General features: G+C 45.7%; 2 protein-coding genes across 2 annotated transcripts in view; one reads left to right on the top strand and one right to left on the bottom strand.

The window, feature by feature from the left end:
- The first annotated feature begins 5,138 nt into the window (after positions 1-5,138).
- Positions 5,139-19,916, top strand: LOC134878567 (uncharacterized). The gene is made up of 9 exons (XM_063904672.1): positions 5,139-5,363; positions 11,340-11,421; positions 11,786-12,100; positions 12,802-13,116; positions 13,622-13,927; positions 15,067-15,402; positions 15,813-16,136; positions 18,097-18,222; positions 18,659-19,916. Exons 1-9 carry the CDS (start codon positions 5,139-5,141, stop codon positions 18,925-18,927), a joined length of 2,298 nt encoding a protein of 765 aa, XP_063760742.1. The 3' UTR covers positions 18,928-19,916.
- Positions 19,878-20,924, bottom strand: part of hspb9 (heat shock protein, alpha-crystallin-related, 9) — a 1,767-nt gene continuing 720 nt past the window's right edge. Inside the window, exon 2 of the mRNA XM_063903173.1 lies at positions 19,878-20,464. Within this exon, the coding sequence (XP_063759243.1) occupies positions 20,029-20,464 (436 nt within the window). The 3' untranslated portion in view covers positions 19,878-20,028. The remainder of the gene's footprint in view (positions 20,465-20,924) is intronic.

The raw sequence follows: 20,924 nt of genomic DNA, 5'->3' as shown, positions 1-20,924 counted from the left end.
TGTCATCGATTATCTCTGAAACACACTCCCCGACCACACACAGGAGCCAGCTGCCCATGTGTGTGTGTGCAGGAGGGAATGCAGAATGTGTGTTTACAGAAGCCAGCACACCATAGTTCCTTCCACAAATAATTGAACCTGTGATAATGCTTCACTAAAAGGGCCATTAATGACAGTGTGTGTGTGTGTGTGTGTGTGTGTGTGTGTGTGTGTGTGTGTGTGTGTGTGTGTGTGTGTGTGTGCACCTGTGTGTGTGCGCGCTTGTTTGTGTGTGTGTGTGTGTGTGTGTGTGTGTGTGTGTGTGTGTGTGTGTGCACCTGTGTGTGTGCGCGCTTGTTTGTGTGTGTGTGTGTGTGTGTGTGTGTGTGTGTGTGTGTGTGTGTGTGTGTGTGTGTGTGTGTGTTCCCATTAACCATGTTTACTACCATCCAGCCCACTCTATACAGGACAAATATAAAAGACGAAAACAGTTTTAAAGGGAGTACAGAGCGGGGGATAAAAACACACTGAACGGAATACAGACGACATCAAGTGTGGATACATGGACACACACACACACACACACACACACACACACACACACACACACAGGGCCGTAGCACCAAATTCTGGGCCCATACACAAAAAGTCCCGATGGGCCCCCCACCCCCTCAACTCACACACTCCCCACCCGCCCGTCTGCCAAGGGCCTTACCCCCCACCACAATGGTTTCAAGTTTCAAGGTTTCAAGGTTTTTATTTGTCATATGCACAGCAGATACAGCGTATATGTTGGCAATGAAAATCTTATGTCGCGTGCTCCTCCAACAACTCAACATACATGGTGCAAAAGATAAATAAAATAGTGAAAAAGAGAGAAGAATATTTACAATATCAACAATACAGATTTGAGGATGTGAAATATATACATAACCATTATGATGTAACCATAATTCACAAGTCTACTTAAGCTACTGTATAAGAAAACACAACCACACAAGACTGTATTTACCCATTATACTTATTAGAGAACAAGAATTTGGCAAATCTTCAAATATAATAGTAATCATAAAAGGAAACAAACAAAACATGACTCAATAGTCATTTTCATGTGAAGAAACAAAAAGGCAAACAGATTTCAGAATCAGAATCTTTGCACAAATATTCCGGTTTACTCTGCAGAAAATGCCCACTGACGGGTCTTCTTGCTGGCAGAATCACTGATGAGTTCCTTAAAGTCCAATGCTCTTGCCAATGTGCTTTCAATAGAGAGAAGAGCAAGACTGTTCAGTCTATCTTGGCACATGGTGGACCTCAAGTAGTTTTGAACCAGTTTCATCTTGCTGAAAGCACGTTCTCCGCCAGCAACGCTTACAGGTAAGGTGCAGAAAATCCTCAATGCAAAGCAGATTTCTCCAAAAATGCTCTGTAACTGCAGGTTATATATGGCATTAGCTGAAGAGGTGACAGGTTGTGAGGAAATGTGGCTTCATGTATTATTTTTAGGTGCAAAACTTCATTCTCAAAACCAGCTGTAAGATCGTGGGGATACTTTGTTCTTCTGACATGTCAGCAAACTTCAGAATAGGTGCAAAAGTTTCACATATGTTGGCTGTGGTCTGAAATCTTGAACTCAAAGCACTGATGATGCTATCCATTGCAACAAAAAAGGTCTGGTTTCTGAATGTGTTTGCTGCATTGTCTTCATGTGTATTTTCATCTTCCCCCTCTTCATCTGGCATACGTTTCCTTTTCCGTTTCCGCTTCCCTTCACTTTGAAACTGAGTGGGGATGTCCATGCTTTTTGCCTCCGATTTGGCATCACTTGTCAGATTGCATGTGCTTATAACACATTCCAGTGCAACCAGAATAGAGGCAAACGAGTTGCCACGGCTTTGACAGCATCAATCTTGGCACTCCATCTAGTGTCCGAGGGACGATGAAGTGAGCATCCAGTTTCTTTCTCGAGGATTGCCCATCGCTCTGGACTGGCACTGAAGAAATTGTAGAGACGATTTACAAAGCCAAAAAATGCTGCTACCTCAGTGCTCAACTGAGCTGCATGTACACCCACCAAATTGAGTGTATGAGCGGCACACGGGGAGTACAAGGCAAATGGATTGGCACACCTTTCACTGACATGTTGGCTCCATTGTCCTACCCTTGCCCTCTACAATCTTCTAATGGTGTGCCTCTGGCTTGCAGAACATCAAGAATCATCTCAGAAATGTCACTGCCTGTCTTTTTAAAGAAGTCTTTAAATAGGCAGAATCTTTCTTTTATCTTCCAAATGTCTCCATCTTTGTATGTGTATCTCAACAGTAAAACATTCTGTTCAGTGTGTGACACGTCTGGGGTTCAGTCACATATTATGGAATAGTAGATGGCAGCTTCCCTTTCTTCCAAGATACTATTTAGCACTCGTTCGCCACAGAGATCGAGGAATTCATTTTGTGTTTGAGGACTCAGATAGTGTGTTAATCTTCCCTTTTTGTGTTGCCTTATCATTTCCAAGTGGCTGTGTAAAACGGTATCATAACGGGCCAGCAACTCCAACGTACCAAGAAAATTCCCATTATGGACATCACCTAAATCTGTAGTGTTGCCTCTAAAAGGTCCTTGATGCCAAATGAAGGGTCACATCTAAAAGCCTCTCCAGAAGCAGCCTATTCTTTTCTATTTCCCCTTGCATCTGTTTTTGAAGATGCCCATCAACTCCACTGGCTGTCAAAAGTGAGTGCTGAAGGTTCTTCCATTTTAAATAGCACTGTTTATGGGACATGCCTGTCTCGTGCTCTGGAAGTGTTTTGTACATGTAATTCCATTTAATGTGCTCTAATGTATATCCATCCTTGCTGTTTAGGGCACTTGTGGATGGCTTTGACAGCTCATGGGAAAACAGTAGGCATGGAATGCAATAAACAGCCTTGGCACTCTCACTGTGAATACGCCAATCTCTTCTGATTTGCTCACGGCCATTTGGCGACTTTACATATTGAAGATATATTGGAAAGGGTCTACCCTCCATATCTGTCGGTGTCAATGTGTTGATCTTTTCTTTATTTGCCAGTGCACATACAATTATTTCCCTCTGGTGTTTATCTAACATCTCTGGCCATAATCCTGGATCTTCTGGGCAAAACTGTTCGGCTTCACCCTGACTACGTGTTACCTCTTCTGTCCCCTGTCCGTCCTCCTCTCTATCCTGAATGCAACCTTCATGTTCGCTGTCTTCTCTTTCACTATCACTTCCACCATCTTCTCTCACTTCTTCTCGATCTACATCAGGCTCCTCTGTGGGAGCATGAAGTATAATCAACATTAGTCTCTTATCAATTATTGCCAGATACACTGACACCCTGTTGCTGCAGTCATTCAAGTCAAAATAGTTTCATTTTTGCTTTCATGTTGAACTAGCTCACCTTGTCTCAAGTCTGCATCAGTGGATGATGGGGGGCTTGTTGCAGCTGCAGGACCACTTTCTGTGGCAGTTTCTGGAATGTGTTTCACAAATGATGTTTTAGCAGGCAGCTAGGATGGATGTTGGCCATTGTGTAAGCTAATATCATGACGTCTGGGAACTAGCTTATGCTATATTCACCATGTAGCCAGCATAATAACGGCTTAGTATTCATTTCATGTTTGCTTGCTTCAAATCAGTAGCCTTCTGTTGCAATATAATGTTCACTTTATGTATCCTTTATGCCAACTTAACCAGGCCTTATTGAAAGTGTAGCTCTTGGGTAGCCTCTGCTTATTTTAGCAACGATAACGGAGGACGTATGTTACCTAATGATGCCGTTTCATCTTGTGTGTTTAAACGTTTGTGCTCACCTTTCTTTGCAAAGAAGTTCGTCAGAACTCGACTTCCTTCAATTTGCCTCCTCTCCCTGTCTTTTCTCTCCTTTCTCTTTTGAGAACCAGACTTACATTTTTTACGCTCTGACATCTTGCATATCACCGACACCGACACCGAGTCACCGTAAGCATCAAGGTGCAATTGCCAAACTCCGACCGTGTGGACTGAACCATCTTGCGCTTTTCTCAAGGGGTGTTCACAATAGTGTAGTGACAGCAGATTTTACTTTTTTGGAATAATATACCATACATTTTATAAAAACGAATACGTTAAGCTTGCATTTAGATTGATATTTATCATGAAATTTAGTTGAACCACAACAAAAAATACTTTGAAAAAAAATAAATCTAAACTTCGCATGGGCCCCCCCCAGTCTTGGGCCCCCCCCACAGCTGTGGTGGTTTACCCCCCTGTGCGACGGCCCTGCACACACACACACACACACACACACACACACACACACACACACACACACACACACACACACACACACACACACACACACACACACACACACACACACACTGTATAATGACTGTGATGTTGCGCCTGTCAGCTGGTATTGATTGACAGGTGGATGTACAGTAATCACTCTGATCCCACACTGGGTCAGGCTCCTTACTCTTTACTCAATGTTTCATTTGTGAGAATGGGCTTCTGTCCGATCAGTGTCCCAGCACGTTTATCACACACATAGATACCAAAGGGTTGAACTCTGAGCCGTGTAGTTCCGTGTAGTTCCGTGTAGTTCCGTGTTCACCGGAGCCATCGCAACTGGTCGTGTAGCTTCCCTTATTACGTGGCTAAAATGTGAGACGTGCCCGGCGTTACACACTCAACGCTTGGATCAATATAGGCTCCCCCTCCGGTACCCAGAGGGCATGTTGTTACACTCTGGGACAAACTGAATTACACAGATTAGACGCATTCTGATCCACTCAGGGTGTGAGCATGTTTCAGGGCGATCGTGGAAAGACTCCACCTGAAGAACAGCTCGGAGACGGAGCACACCTCGTGTCTTGGTTCACTACATGTCTCTCACTCAGAGGGTGAGTCAGTCCTCAGGTCTGAATGCAGATTAAAGCTGACAGATACCCCCCTCCCCGGCTGTCTGTCTGAAACACCTGCAGCTTGAAACACCACACAGCTGACGCAGAGAGGGGGGGTAAAAATCCTGGGAATAACAAAAGTGAGGCAAGAATGAATGAGTGTAGGGATTGAGGGATGAAGCGATGAAAGGATGAAGGGATGAAAGGGTGAAGGAAGGCAGGGATGAAGGTATATAGGGAGGAAGGAAGGGATGAAAGAGGAAGGGATGAAAGAGGAAGGGATGAAAGATGAAGGGGTGAAAGAGGAAGGGATGAAAGAGGAAGGGATGAAAGATGAAGGGGTGAAAGAGGAAGGGGTGAAAGAGGAAGGGGTGAAAGAGGAAGGGATGAAAGATGAAGGGGTGAAAGATGAAGGGGTGAAAGATGAAGGGGTGAAAGAGGAAGGGGTGAAAGAGGAAGGGATGAAAGAGGAAGGGGTGAAAGAGGAAGGGATGAAGGGGTGAAAGAGGAAGGGATGAAAGAGGAAGGGATGAAAGATGAAGGGATGAAAGAAGAAGGGATGAAAGAGGAAGGGGTGAAAGAGGAAGGGATGAAGGGGTGAAAGAGGAAGGGATGAAAGAGGAAGGGGTGAAAGAGGAAGGGATGAAGGGGTGAAAGAGGAAGGGATGAAAGAGGAAGGGGTGAAAGAGGAAGGGATGAAGGGGTGAAAGAGGAAGGGATGAAAGAGGAAGGGATGAAAGAGGAAGGGATGAAAGATGAAGGGATGAAAGAAGAAGGGATGAAAGATGAAGGGGTGAAGGGGTGAAAGAGGAAGGGATGAAAGATGAAGGGATACATCGGACCCTCTTCAGTTTACAGGAGTTGGTTTTATAGCGACACCAGGCCAAGGTTTTATCAGATTGATCTTCTTTATTCTAGCTGTCTCTAAGTCTGTAACGTCTGTCTGTGACCCCCTCCCTGCAGGACGCCATACTACATGCATAATACATACAACATACATACAACACATCAGGAGGATCATTAGACCAACACCATGCTCATGATGCCCACTCATCACACTGCAGTGATTAACCAGATTTAATAATAATACACCACTGATAGTGTGTTTACGCACCTGTGTGTGTGTGTGTGTGTGTGTGTGTGTGTGTGTGTGTGTGTGTGTGTGTGTGTGTGTGTGTGTGTGTGTGTGTGTGTGTGTGTGTTTGTGTGTGTGTGTGTGTGTGTGTGTGTGTGTGTGTGTGTGTGTGTGTGTGTGTGTGTGTGTGTGTGTGTGTGTGTGGTTGTGTGTGTGTGTGTGTGTGTGTGTGTGTGTGTGTGTGTGTGTGTGTGTGTGTGTGTGTGTGTGTGTGGTTGATGGCATCAGCGGGAGTCGTGTAAAGGTTAGAGACGGAGAAGGCGAGGAGGAAGAGTGGCAGGAAACATTTAACCAGCTGATAAAACACACACTGCTGTCACCGCGTGTCACTCACAAACACACACACACACACACACACACACACACACACACACACACACACACACACACACAGAAGCTTTTAAAGTCCATCTCCTGTCGTGATGTTCAGGAGCCTATCTGTGTTTGTTTAGCTTCTGCTATCTGCATCACTGCTGCCAAGACCAACACACACTCTAATGGACTGTGTGTGTGTGTGTGTGTGTGTGTGTGTGTGTGTGTGTGTGTGTGTGTGTGTGTGTGTGTGTGTGTGTGTGTGTGTGTGTGTGTGTGTGTGTTTGCTGCACAGGAAAACCCACCGAACATGGTTCATCTAAAGATAATATAAGATTGATCGGCTCACATTTCAGATTACTGTTGGTTCTTTTCTTTTCCCGATGAGGCAGGAATGAATCCTCTCTTCTAACCACGTTAGCTTTCATTAACGATGCTCTCAGTCTCTCATTACCTCTGTTAATACCAGCGACTCTACAACGGGCTCTTATTGTACGTACCGAAGGAATTCACATGAAGGATGAAACATTCGTTGTGCGAGTTTTGATTACACATTAAAGAAGGAGGCATGTGCTCATTTCTTCCGCCTAAAGACAGAACACTTTAGAATATAACATGTTCTGATCAGTCTCTTAAAGTGCCTCAAACTCTCAGATATTAAAGAAAGCGTTTAAATATAGTTGTATATTTATTTTGCTTTTGGCCCTGAGTCCTTTTCAGGGGTTGAAAGAAAAGGACTTGACTTCTCATGATTCCTCCAACAGGATGTATAAAGCATATCTTTTATTCTATATCATAAGTACGGTGGCTGACGGGGGCCAAAGCACTGCAATTGCCAAAGACATTTCCATGTTCGTGCTGTGTTTGGTTTCTGCAGCTTTTAGTAAACTGCTCATGTTTCCTCTGCTGAATGTTCTCTAGATGCTGCATGTGTTGAAGAGCTGCTGCAGATGACTGCATGAATTCTGATTTGAGTTTCTATATCTGCATCGTCTCTGAAGCTGCAGCACGCTCCTCCTCACGTATGGTTGTTGTAGCTCATTTTTCACCTGTCGGCCCTGTAGAAGTTTTCGATACCTCTTAATACATGCATGTGTGTATGTACAAGGAATACACAATGCATAGGCAAGTGGTGGCTTTATTTATGACCACAGCATGAACAGTGAACATGTACGTTGCATGCCGACTAACAACTGAATGCCTATTACATTAACACGTCACCGGGTGGCGCACCAGCTACGGTGGCCTGCAAAGGACAAACTTAATCATATGAGAATGATCTACAGGCCCCCGTAGGAAAGACTATGTTTGCAGTTCCACATTTGCTTAAACCCTTTTTTAAAGTATTTTCTCTACAGATCTTTAAACTGAGATTGACTGATGGGTTCAGTGAATGCTGAGTCCTCGGATGAGATGCTGAAGCGGTCATGATAACAACAGTTTGGTCCAAAACATTTTCCTAAGAATCGATATCTTCTTTTTGCTGAAGGCACCACTTCTCTGTTCATGATGCATTCAGGGACAGACGGTGCTGGTTTATTTCTCAGTAGTATTTGGTTTTGTTGTGCAGTCTGAAACCTCCCAGCTTCAGAGGCAGCAGCAGCCGGACTGCTTTACGCTGTTGTGGACGCTATGCTAATCAGCTGCAGCATGACACAACTATAAAACCATTTGGTGGACATGCTGATCCAAAGTGACTTACAATAGCTCACAAAATCAAACCACTGTTATCGTGGGAGGGGGGGGTATTATGGATATTACCCTCCATAAGAGAGGAGGTCTGTCACAGTAGGGTAATATGAGTGTCCTGGTAGATTGATGGACCAGGTGCAGGGGTAATATGTAGTTTCACACTCAGCTCCAGGTCAGGATCTAATGTCTGCTTCATCGAGTCGTCCATCACGTGTGGAGGAACACACGCTGCTGTGTGACTCAGAGTGATTGTCTGTTTTCTGTGTGTCCTGCAGAGAGAGGATCAAAACGGAAGCTGCAGGAGCTGCGTGACGTTAGCGCTGCCGTCAGGAGGCAGCATTAAAAACCTCCCCCTTGTCTTTCTCCGAGGGCTTACAATGAATGTTAATATTTAATGGCAAAGTATTTTCAGTACCTTAGGCCTACATATAACCTAAGTACTTAATCATTTTGAGCACTGGAAAACCAGATTTATTATAAAATGCTGAGCATAAAAACACATGCATTTGTCTGTAGATGGTGTTTGCAAACCACAATGTGTTTGTGAGTGAATGACAATCTGTAAAATATGTGGTTTAGATATCCATAGACATCCAACATTAGCCTCCTTTAGCTTAGCGGTGGAGACGTGAAGTCATGTGACCGTGCTGTAGTTCCTTTATAGCCCAACATTAGCCTCCTTTAGCTTAGCGGTGGAGACGTGAAGTCATGTGACCGTGCTGTAGTTCCTTTATAGCCCAACATTAGCCTCCTTTAGCTTAGCGGTGGAGACGTGAAGTCATGTGACCGTGCTGTAGTTCCTTTATAGCCCAACATTAGCCTCCTTTAGCTTAGCGGTGGAGACGTGAAGTCATGTGACCGTGCTGTAGTTCCTTTATAGCCCAACATTAGCTCTTCAGAAACCATAAAGTGTTAATATTTGGAAATGATCAGGCTGAACTAAATGTGTAAGATTCAAAAACGTTTGTTTGACACATTAAATATTTTCTGACAAAATCCAAAATCACATGGAGGAATCCCATTGGACGGGGGAGATGCTGCCTTCAGGGACCAACACAGAATTCGACATTCTGCAACTCTTTATTTGTTGAACGTAAAAGTTCTTCAGTAAAAGAAATAACCCTAGCAGTCTCTTATCCCCAACATACTTACAGTCAGTCTGTTCTTTGTTGTGGAGCAGTCAACAGAACACACGGCTGAAATCAGATTATTGAGATGAGTCAGTCTGTGTGTGTGTGTGTGTGTGTGTGTGTGTGTGTGTGTGTGTGTGTGTGTGTGTGTGTGTGTGTGTGTGTGTGTGTGTGTGTGTGTGTGTGTGTGTGTGTGTGTGTGTGTGTGTGTGTGGTTAGCTGGTGGCTGGTGTTAAGCTTCCCTCTGAGGAGTTGAGGCTGCAGGAGAGTGCTGCCTCAGAGCCAAGCATCCGTCATCATTAAGACCTCATAACTGTGCATGAAGACACACACACACACACACACACACACACACACACACACACACACACACACACACACACACACACACACACACACACACACACACACACACACACACACACTCACACACACACACACACACACACACACACACACACACTCAGACACACTCTCCTGGTCTTTCTTACTGCAGGACGTCAGTGCACATTTGTCCCTTATGAACTTACGCATGCAAACACAAATAACACAGATGCATGCCAAGTCACAATCACACACACCTACACACACTTCCCCTGCAGAGCCTGTGGAGACGCTGTATTTTGTTCAGGTGTATATCAGTATGTAGTGTCTCTACTTTAAAGAGTCCTCTCCTGCTGATGTTCAGGTGTATATCAGTATGTAGAGTCTCTACTTTAAAGAGTCCTCTCCTGCTGATGTTCAGGTGTATATCAGTATGTAGTGTCTCTACTTTAAAGAGTCCTCTCCTGCTGATGTTCAGGTGTATATCAGTATGTAGAGTCTCTACTTTAAAGAGTCCTCTCCTGCTGATGTTCAGGTGTATATCAGTATGTAGAGTCTCTACTTTAAAGAGTCCTCTCCTGCTGATGTTCAGGTGTATATCAGTATGTAGAGTCTCTACTTTAAAGAGTCCTCTCCTGCTGATGTTCAGGTGTATATCAGTATGTAGAGTCTCTACTTTAAAGAGTCCTCTCCTGCTGATGTTCAGGTGTATATCAGTATGTAGAGTCTCTACTTTAAAGAGTCCTCTCCTGCTGATGTTCAGGTGTATATCAGTATGTAGTGTCTCTACTTTAAAGAGTCCTCTCCTGCTGATGTTCAGGTGTATATCAGTATGTAGCGTCTCTACTTTAAAGAGTCCTCTCCTGCTGATGTTCAGGTGTATATCAGTATGTAGTGTCTCTACTTTAAAGAGTCCTCTCCTGCTGATGTTCAGGTGTATATCAGTATGTAGTGTCTCTACTTTAAAGAGTCCTCTCCTGCTGATGTTCAGGAGTATATCAGTATGTAGTGTCTCTACTTTAAAGAGTCCTCTCCTGCTGATGTACTGCCTGTCTGAAACATGAGCCCTGTCTGCTCTGATTGGTTAACTGGCCGGCTCTGTTGTGGCAGTAAATGTGTCTGTCACATACATCTACTCTGTCTCCAACTCTAGAGGTGTTAGTAGGATATATTGGGAGAGGCTTGTTTGGGTGTCCCATTTAACATATCTCCATCCTGTCCTATTATTATTGACTGTCTTTAACTTTAATTAAAAAAGCCCAGTAGATATGTTTTCCTGCTGGTTTAGCAACATGGGAGGGTCTTCCATCCAATGTGTGCAGTGGTTCCACACAACCTAATAATACCTTCTTAATCCTGGGGTCAGGAAAGACCTCCTACATCTGGAGGACAAAGGATTTTGCACTAATCCTTTGGAGGATGTGGACAGGATCTTGCAGTGGAAAGTTAGAATGCTGACTGGACAGTCTGTCAATGTATTTGTTCTCTCTTGGGGTCTGTTTGTGGAGAATTGAAAGCCATGCTATTGGTTTCTAAAATGTGAAATACCAAACCCTTTAATTATTCAGAATGTACATTTTCAACATGTTGTTCATCTATTCTTTGAGCTGCCAGAGTTTGTGATGAGGATGGGTGTGTTTTATGTGAACAGGAATCCGTGTTGGTGGAAAACATTTTCTTATCTGAAAGAGAAGGAATAAGGCGTTCATGTGTTAAAACTCAGAGGTTTGGCTGTGAAACTCTCACTTTGTGTTCCTTAATCATCACAAAGTGAGCAGAAAACAACACTTATGCATTCAAATGATCTCCAGAAAGAGGAAGTGTTCTACCAGTGTTTTAAGTTAAGTTCCCTTCTGCAGGTTCCCTCACTGAGAGATGAGGCAGTCTTAGAGTCAGCCATGGGGAGCAAGCAGCAGAGGAACCTGCACTGTTGGGTCATTGGTAAGATCAATATTCAAAGACTCACTCTAAAGGAGCATTTCCTTTGCACTGCAGAGCAGATTTATTGAACGGTCCGGACAGGACTCTTAAGACTAAGTCTAAAACCAGAACAAGTAGAACTTTTATTCCCTCATATTTTCTCTTGATAGTGTCTCTTCTCTTGATAGTGTCTCTTCTCTTGATAGTGTCTCTTCTCTTGATAGTGTCTCTTCTCTTGATAGTGTCTCTTCTCTTGATAGTGTCTCTTCTCTTGACCTCGTCTTCACCTGCTGCAGGTCAGTCAGATTATGATCTGATGCATACATCCTTAAGGTTCACAGAGAAGTACTTCAAAACGTAACTTAATATTTGTTGTGTCCTATAGATGGTGAAGTCAGATTGGCTGGCTCTGGGTCCAATCGCTGCTCTGGAAGAGTTGAGATCTACCACAGTGGTACCTGGGGAACAGTGTGTGATGATGGATGGGATCTACAGGATGCTCAGGTCATGTGCAGCCAGTTGGACTGTGGTTTGGCAGTGAGGGTCCCTCAGACAGCCCACTATGGTGAGGGGACCGGACCAATCTGGCTGGATGATGTCAGCTGTTCAGGAAGTGAAAGGTCCATCACTGAGTGTACCCATCCAGGATTTGGTACTCATAACTGTGGACACTCTGAGGACGCTGGTGTGGTCTGTTCAGGTGAGAGGATATTTGTAATCCCTCCAATAGTTCCCAAGATAATGTCGAATTCAGAACAGCATTTTATCCAACAAAGTTCTGCTTCAGTTTGGTGTCCAGCATTTGAGACCCCCCTTTTTGCTTTCCTGCATAGCGTCAGTGTTAATGGAGCTAGTGTATGACTGTGAGAGGAACCAGTGTTGGTTTCAGACCCCATCACATCTGAAAGAGAGAAGGACCAAGGCGTTTACGTCTCTCAAAGTGTGAAAACTCAGAGGTTTGGCTGTGAAACTCTGAGCTTTGAGTTCCCCTTCCTTCAATGTACAGTACCATCACCATATAAGTGTATGTTAGTCAGCAGCAGACCAGACTGCAGCCCCGGCCCCCTGTGGAGTAAAATAACCCTAGAGAGAGGAAGTGGTCGAGACATTTGGACATTAGCAAGAATACAATTCAAACATGTAACGTTAAAGGAGCCTTGCTTTGACCGGCCTACCTGATTTATTGTATGGAATCGCCCTGATGTTTCTTCAGACTCATTTTACAGCTCTCAGGCCAAAGGAATTTAAATCAAGAACAAGTGAAACTGTGATTCCCATCTCATTATCCGGTTCCTCTCTTGTCTTTATAGTCTCTCTTCTCTTGACCTCATCTTTACTCGACGTATCAGTCAATGTTACCGCGTAATCAATGATGTAAGCAATATTTGTTGTGTCCTATAGATGGTCAGATCAGATTGGCTGGCTCTGGGTCCAATCGCTGCTCTGGAAGAGTTGAGATCTACCACAGTGGTACCTGGGGAACAGTGTGTGATGATGGATGGGATCTACAGGATGCTCAGGTCGTGTGCAGCCAGTTGGACTGTGGTTTGGCAGTGAGGGTCCCTCAGACAGCCCACTATGGTGAGGGGACCGGACCAATCTGGCTGGATGATGTCAGCTGTTCAGGAAGTGAAAGGTCCATCACTGAGTGTACCCATCCAGGATTTGGTACTCATGACTGTGGACACTCTGAGGACGCTGGTGTGGTCTGTTCAGGTGAGAAAAGACGTGTTATAATCTCAAAGTCAGCTTCTGTTCAGCTCGCTCCAAAGATCCATGGTGTCAGAACTATTCCTTTTTCTTTGTTACATGGAACAGGAACTTCAAACAGAATATACTTTAGTTTTAGGAATGATGACAGCAAGGTAAGACAATCAGAACAGAACTGTAGTCAGAGCCTGAAGACTTGGAATGCTCCCTCTGCAGAACAAAAGGAGATTTCTCCATTGGATTTTGGACTTTGCAAAAAACTCACAGTTATGATAGTTACATGTCTGTTCAGCGGAATGATCTCCACAAACTAACATCACTTTATGATATTTGAATTTAAAGCTAATTCAACGTTCGGCTACCGAGGAACTAGAGCACAGTCACATGACTTCACATCACCATATCTATTTTTGTTAGACACACCAAGAAAGCTTTGGAAAAAAGCCAATGGGCGTATGAAGCCATGGACAAAGATACATTACAATATATATCTTATCGTTGTATCTTTCAGAGAGACTCCCAAAGCCCAGCATCTCCATGTATCCTGCTGCTGAGGTCCCCTGGGGTCAGAGCGTCAGCATCACCTGTTCTGCATCAACTTTACCTCAACAGCTGATTTCTAAGACTTCGTTCATCCTGGAAAAGACTTCCAGTTCCTTCAGAGAGTCCAGAACTCCAGGTAGCAGCTCTGCTTCTTTCAGTCTCCAGGAAGTGAACCTGGACCATGAGGGACCGTACCGGTGTCAGTATCAGATACGAGTCTCAGGACGAGACTTCAGCTCTGCCTTCAGCGACTCCGTCAGACTCTCGGTTGCTGGTAAGCATTAAGTAATGTTCGAGCTTATTTCTACATACAAGAAAACAGCATTTCCGAGCGGTCTGCCCACAGCTGGTGAGAGTTCAGTCTGGCAAAGTGTTTTTTACTATGCGAGGTGAAGGTGATAGAAAGTCAAAGACACTGACGATACGGAGTCTCAGAATGTTTTGGCTAGGATTTGAGGAATCATCTACAGATATGTCTTTAGATCAAGACGTTTATTGCTTACCCTCCGTCCATCTTATCTGGAGTCGGGTCACAGAGGTCGCAGTTCCAGCAAAGGGCACCAAACCTCCCATTCCCTTTCCACACTAACCAGCTCCGACTGAGGTGGCCACGTTTGAGATATACTGCAGCCTTAAACCCCTCCCTAGGGAAGTGGCCAGGTGGCATCCTTACTGCCCGAACCTCCTCAAATGGCTCCTTTGTCCCTCTCATATTTCTGACCTCTCCTTATCCCTAAGGGAGATGCCAGCCACCCTCCAGAGAAAACCTATTTCTGCCGCTTGTATCTAACATCCTGTTTTTTCGGTCATCGCCCGTCCCTCATGACCATAGCTGCGAGCGGGGACGGAGGTGGACAGGTAAACTGAGAGCTTTGATTTGCGGTAAAGCGACTGAAGTACCGCTCCCGCTGCTCTGATTCTCCAGTCCATCTCCCGCTACATCGTACCCCCACTGAGAACCAGATCCGAGATACTTGACCTCCTTCACCTGGGTTGAGGACTCATCCCAAGTGACCGTCCCGTCGGGACGTGATGAAAACAAGTTCAAGTCCCCCCACTGACCCAAAAATAATTTGCAGTGTGGACTGGTTACTGAAGAGCTGCCACTGAAGGCCTACAGAGCTGGAACCAAACCCCAAACTATAAATCCCATTGGGTTTTTTGTGGAGGGAACCATGGAGAATCTTTGCTTTAGGGTCCAACACAGGAATACGCCCTCTTCTTCTTTTTATTACGGGCGTCACAGGTTCAAGTCCCTGAAAGACCAAGTGCTACGAGGTGTCCCTGAGCACGGCACCGCTCCCTACCCTGCTCCCCGGGCGCCGTACATATGGCAGCCCACTGCTGCTAACACTAGAATAGGTCAAAGGCAGAATGTGCATTTCATTAAGGGTTCCTTTTTCTCCTTCTCAGTCCCAAAGCAGAAGCCCAACCTCTCAATGATGTCCTCCAGCGGGGGGGCACTCGGGGGCTCTGATGGCCCTGAGGTCCCCTGGGGTCAGAGCGTCAGCATCACCTGTTCTGCATCAACTTTACCTCAACAGCTGGTTTCTAAGACTTCGTTCATCCTGGAAAAGACTTCCAGTTCCTTCAGAGAGTCCAGAACTCCAGGTAGCAGCTCTGCTTCTTTCAGCCTCCAGGAAGTGAACCTGGACCATGAGGGACCGTACCGGTGTCAGTATCAGATACGAGTCTCAGGACGAGACTTCAGCTCTGCCTTCAGCGACTCCGTCAGACTCTCGGTTGCTGGTAAGAAACTCCGTGTGATATCCATACATCTAGAATGTAACATGATCTGAACCCTGTTCTCTGTGGTGTGGGTACAGCAGCTCAGTGTGGAGGGCCTCTGGGAACCGAGGGGTCACAGGTCTCTGACCAATATCTTATTTTCTGTAAAAATCCAAGATCCAATGGCAAAATCTAATTGGAATTTGGTTGTTGGAGTCCTTGATGGTTAAGCTCTGGATCCGCCTACAAAAAGAACTCATCACTGCAGAGCGCGATAGTAATCTGTGAGAGCCAGCTATCTGGTTTAGCTAGCTCGTTAGATATTGCTGCTCTCAGGGTCCGCTGTAGAAACACGACATCCCGTCATTTTTCTTCTTCTTCTTCTTCTTCTTCTTCTTCTTCTTCTTCTTCTCTCCTCCTCTTCCCCTCAGTGCCGCTGCAGCAACCCACCCTCTTCCTGGCGTCTCCCAGCGGGGGGTTGTTCTGGAGCCCTGAAGGTGCAGAGCTCACCAGAGGTCACAGCCTCCTCCTCACCTGCTCCATTGCTCCTCAGTACCCTGGAGGTTTCTTCTCCCTCCTCTTCTCCGGGTCCAGCCTCAACGTCAGCAGGCCAGCAGTGAACCGCTCGGCCTCCTTCAGCTTCCCTGCAGTCGGATCTGAGCAGCAGGGGAACTACAGCTGTGTGTACGAGGTCACCCTGTCCTCCAGGACCTTCACCTCCACACAGGAAGCCCCCATCTCTCTCATTGTCATATGTAGGTGCTAAAAGTAAAGGAAGAGGTAGTGCTCAGATACTATACTTAGTTATAACTTATAATATCCCACCAAAGAAAAACGGTATTATAAATAAAAGTCAAGCAAAATTACAACACATATTATTGTTCAGAATATAGATCAGCCCGACACCTCCCTTGTTTCTAATGTTTATTAGAAGCAGCACATAGTTTTGCCTCTAGGCTTGGGCCTCATAACTCCGTACGTCTACAGTACCTCACTAAAGCGAGTACCCCCTCCCCTTTGTGTAGATGTGCTATTATATCTTCTCCTGGGACAACCCTGAAGAGATGAGCCTCTGATCCAGTGTAGAGTAGTCAGTGTACAGCTGGGATAACAGGGGACATTTGCTGAGCCCTCAAAATAACTCAACACAGCCATTAATGTCTAACCCGCTGCAACAAAGGTGAGTACACCCTAAGTGAGAATGGCCAAATTGTGCATAATTAGCCATTTCCCCTCCCCGGCGTCATGTGACTCGTTAAGGTCTCAGGTGTGATGGGGAGCAGGTGTGTATCATCAGGTGTTATCGCTCTCACACTCTCTCATACTGGTCACTGGAAGTTCAACATGGCACCTCATGGCAAAGAACTCTCTGAGGATCTGAAAGAAAGAGCTGTTGCTCTACATAAAGACGGCCGAGGCTATAAGAAGAGAGAGCACCCTGAAACTGAGCTGCAGCACGGTGGCCCAGACCACACAGCGGTTTAACAGGACCGGTTCCACTCAGACTAAGGACCTGGATTACTGGAACCACGTCCTGTGGTCTGATGAGACCAAGGTAAACTCATTTGGGTCAGATGGTTTCATGTGTGTGTGGCGGCGACCAGGTGAGGAGTACGAAGACAACTGTGTCTTGCCTACAGTCGAGCATGGTGGTGGGAGTGTCAGGGTTTGGGGCTGATGAGTGCTGCCGGCTGTGGGGAGCTACAGTTCATTGAGGGAACCATAAAGGCCCACATGTACTGTGACATACTGAAGCAGAGCATGATCCCCTCCCTTCAGAAACTGGGCCGCAGGGCAGTATTCCAACATGATACCGACCCCAAACACACCTCACAGAGGACCACTGCCTTGCTAAAGAGACTGAGGGTAAAGGTGATGGACTGGCCAAGCATGTCTCCAGACCTAAACCCTGTGGAGCATCTGTGGGGCCTCCTCAGACGGAGGGTGGAGGAGCACAAGGTCTCTGACATCCAGCAGCTCCGTGATGTGGTCATGGAGGAGTGGAAGAGGGTTCCAGTGGCAACCTGTGAAGCTCTACTGAACTCTGTGCCCAGGAGAGTTCAGGCAGTTCTGGAAAATAATGGTGGCACAAAATATCGACACTTTGGGCACAATTTGGCCATTCTCACTTAGGGTGTTCTCACCTTTGTTGCAGCGGGTTAGACATTAATGGCTGTGTTGAGTTATTTTGAGGGCTCAGCAAATGTCCCCTGTTATCCCAGCTGTACACTGACTACTCTACACTGGATCAGAGGGTCATCTCTTCAGGGTTGTCCCAGGAGAAGATATAATAACATATTCACAAAGGGGAGGGGGTGCTCACTTTAGTGAGGTACTGTACAGAGACCATTGAGTGATGATCAGATAACTACCCCTACAGGTGGATGCTGGGGTGGGGCAGGTGAGTAGCAGCAGCAGCGAGGCAGAGGCAGATCTGACAGCTGATCGCCTGAACTAGCCGGCCTGCTTCGCCCCATTTATTATATCATTGAATTATGATTAGGAATGCATTAGGCATTTTTAAAGGCTCATTATTGAAATTCTGCAGCTAGACTTCCTGTTTCCATAACAGGACAGCGTCACTCATGAGTTGATTTAGGGTCCACATGTCGTAGCAATGTCATAATTCTAATTAAAGCAAATATGAGAAATGGCTTTAACCCTTTCTTGACCAAATACCAGTTTTCAATGACTGTAAGTGTGTTTCTCTGGTAGTTCCTGTGATGGTGCTGGTCTCCTCCGTCTGTGGGGGGGGTCTCCTGCTGGTCCTGCTGGTGCTGGGGGGGGTCTTCTTCTTCCTGGTTCGCAGAAGGGGACCCGGAGACCTCAACCAAACTCAAAGTACGTCTGTTTGATTTAATGGATTGTATTTCCTTCAGGTACAAAGTGCTTTAATTCAAGTGGAACAATAAGCCGTGTTTCTTTGTTTGGATTCATTTGTTTTATTTGAGTTGCACTTTGAACAAAGACCACGCATGGAGAAAATGAGTAAAGTCACTAAACAGTTTCATCCAAAGCGTGTGTGTTAGGGCTGTCAATCAATCAGAAAACACACCCGTAAATCACAGCATTGACTTGTGTTTTGGGGGAGGTAAAACAAACAGAGAGGAATCAGACGCTTACCTTATGATAACATGATCTCTGGATTACTGGCAGGAAGTCGGACCGCTCTCTGACCCTTAGCGACCGGCAGAGCGCTGACGTGGACAGCCGTAGTTTGAATGCGAGTAAAGAATTAAACCTGATCTTCATGAAGCATCTCCTGCCTGTGTTTCAGTGTCTGTCAGAGCCATGAACATATACAAAAGGGAGGAAGAGGAGGAAGAGGAGAACATCTATGTGAACTTTGATGGTGGGGACACCGAGAAGAAACAGCAATCAAGACGAGGAGAGGAAGAGGACATCTCCGAGCAGCCGGAGAGCTGCGCAAGCTTCAGAGAGGGAAACGAGGAGGAAGGAGAACCCAGTGACGATGAAGATGACTATGTTAATGCGACCCCCGGTATCGTCAGTGGAGACCATGAGGATGTGTATCAGAACTTCTGAGGAGTCCAGCAGAGTGTCAGGAAACACAGCTTTATGATGGAGTAGATACCAGTGGTTTCCGCCTCAGGAGAAGCTGGATCTGATACAGTTGAGAGTCTTGTCTGCTCAATTTGGGAAATGTATCTACTAAAGAATGTATTATTGTTGTTGTTGTTGTTGTTGTTGTTGTTGTTGTTGTTGTTGTTGTAATATCTACTAAAGAATGTATTATATTGTTGTTGTTGTTGTTGTTGTTGTTGTTGTTGTTGTAACACTTTAGTGTAATGAAGCCTCATTATGTGTTTTCAGATCGGCCCTCAGAGGTCCAACATGTGATGATCTTCAGGATGTATTTGATGCTGTCACAGATATGTGTGCTTTACTTCCTGATCATGCTGATCATTCCACAGACCGTCGGTTTCACTTCCTGTCTTTTGTTTTTTCTGGCCGGTGTGATTGTATGTTGTATCGGTGGCGTATTTCCCGCCTTTGTTTCCCACACCCTTGTTCAGTTTTTGGCGTGGTCCCCCTTGTTTAAAAGCTCTATTTTGTTACCCTTTTCCTGCCTCCTTCTCTTACTGCAACCCTTTTGCCTAAATCCTACATTCAGTGAAAGATGTGGAAACAGGAATGGTCCATTTAGAAATAGACCTTTCTTGTTTGTTCTTCAGTTTTCTTGAGCTGGATAAATAAAGACAATACATTTCAAAGTGTGAAAAAATGGACCCCTTGAAATCTCTGATAGGGTCCTTATGCTACTAATCTAGAGGCTAGTTTGCTCTTAGTTTGCTGTTCAGTTTCCGGCCATTATGTTCAAGTTTGAACTTTCTGCTTTTCCTGTCAGGTTTTTATACACGTTGATTCAAAACACGCACAAAATCAGGTGGATATAAAATGTACCGAAAGACAGTGAGTGGAATCAGAGGCGATCTTCATCTATCTGTTGTAATAACAACTCCTGAACGAGGGCCTTCATATTTTTCTGAAAATCAAACTTTATTAAATTTCAACAGTTTATACAAACAGCAAATAATAACCAAACCATTGAGTAAACGTTACTCTTTACAGTCTCTGTGTGTGTGTGTGTGTGTGTGTGTGTGTGTGTGTGTGTGTGTGTGTTCGTCAGTGTGTCTCCTCGCTCTTCTCCTTGGTGACGGGAAACTCAAGCGATGACCTGAAGCGGACGGGCACTTCCTGCTCCTCACCGATTGGCTGCTGGGCAGAGGGGGCGTGGATCCGCAGCTGTCCGTCACCCATCAGCTCGCAGGAGAGGCGGCTGATGTCCAGGTGAGCCGGGAGGTCGATCCTCTGAACGAAGCCGGTCTGAGCCGAGGCCGAGGAGCTGAAGGAGGCCCGGGACGAGGCGGATGACACGGTCTGGCTGTCCTCAGCCCCCCCCTGCTTCATGGCCACCACAGCCAGGCTCCGCCCCTCCAGCTTCACCGTGATGTCACCGGGGGCGTAACCCCGGGCGTCCAACGTCACCAGGAGGTCGCTTCCTGCAGCCGGCTGAACTTCCTGTGAGGCACCAAGCTGCAGAGACGAGCCCTCGCCGAGCCTGAAACACAACCAGAACCAGGGTTAGAGCCTACATCAGGGTCTGGATCAGAACCTGGGTCAGAACCTGGATCAGAACCTGCTACTGACTCTCCTGCTGTATAAGGCGTGGAGGAAGAACTACTCTGATATTTTACTCGAGTTAGAGCCTTACTTAAAGAGTCTCTCCTGGGACATGTCTCCATGCTTTAATGCAGCACCTCTATTCACCCTCTGTCTGAAACCCGAGCCCAGTGTGCTCTGATTGGTTAGCTGGCCGGCTCTGCTGTGATTGAGAAATGTCCACTTCATGCGCTGACTCAACAAGTATAATTGAGGTCTGCGTGCTCTTTGAGAGTTTGCATGCAAGAGGAACGACGATCATTGACGTGGTGCAAACACAGCGGTCTCTTCTCTAACCCAGAGTTCCCTCTGAGCCCCGGCTGAGCCTGACCAACATTCAGAGAGAGCTTTCCAAGAGC

This window comes from Eleginops maclovinus, chromosome 16, assembly GCF_036324505.1.
Source record: "Eleginops maclovinus isolate JMC-PN-2008 ecotype Puerto Natales chromosome 16, JC_Emac_rtc_rv5, whole genome shotgun sequence".
Classification (NCBI taxonomy): domain Eukaryota; kingdom Metazoa; phylum Chordata; class Actinopteri; order Perciformes; family Eleginopidae; genus Eleginops; species Eleginops maclovinus.
This window is presented reverse-complemented; position numbering and strand designations above follow the sequence as displayed.

Coding starts and splice junctions, on each gene's coding strand:
- LOC134878567 (XM_063904672.1), top strand. CDS start 5,139: ATGAAAGAGGAAGGGATGAAAGAGGAAGGGATGAAAGATGAAGGGGTG. Junction 5,364..11,339: donor AAGGGATGAAAGAGGAAGGG/GTGAAAGAGGAA, acceptor TCCCTTCTGCAG/GTTCCCTCACTGAGAGATGA. Junction 16,137..18,096: donor CATCTCTCTCATTGTCATAT/GTAGGTGCTAAA, acceptor TTTCTCTGGTAG/TTCCTGTGATGGTGCTGGTC.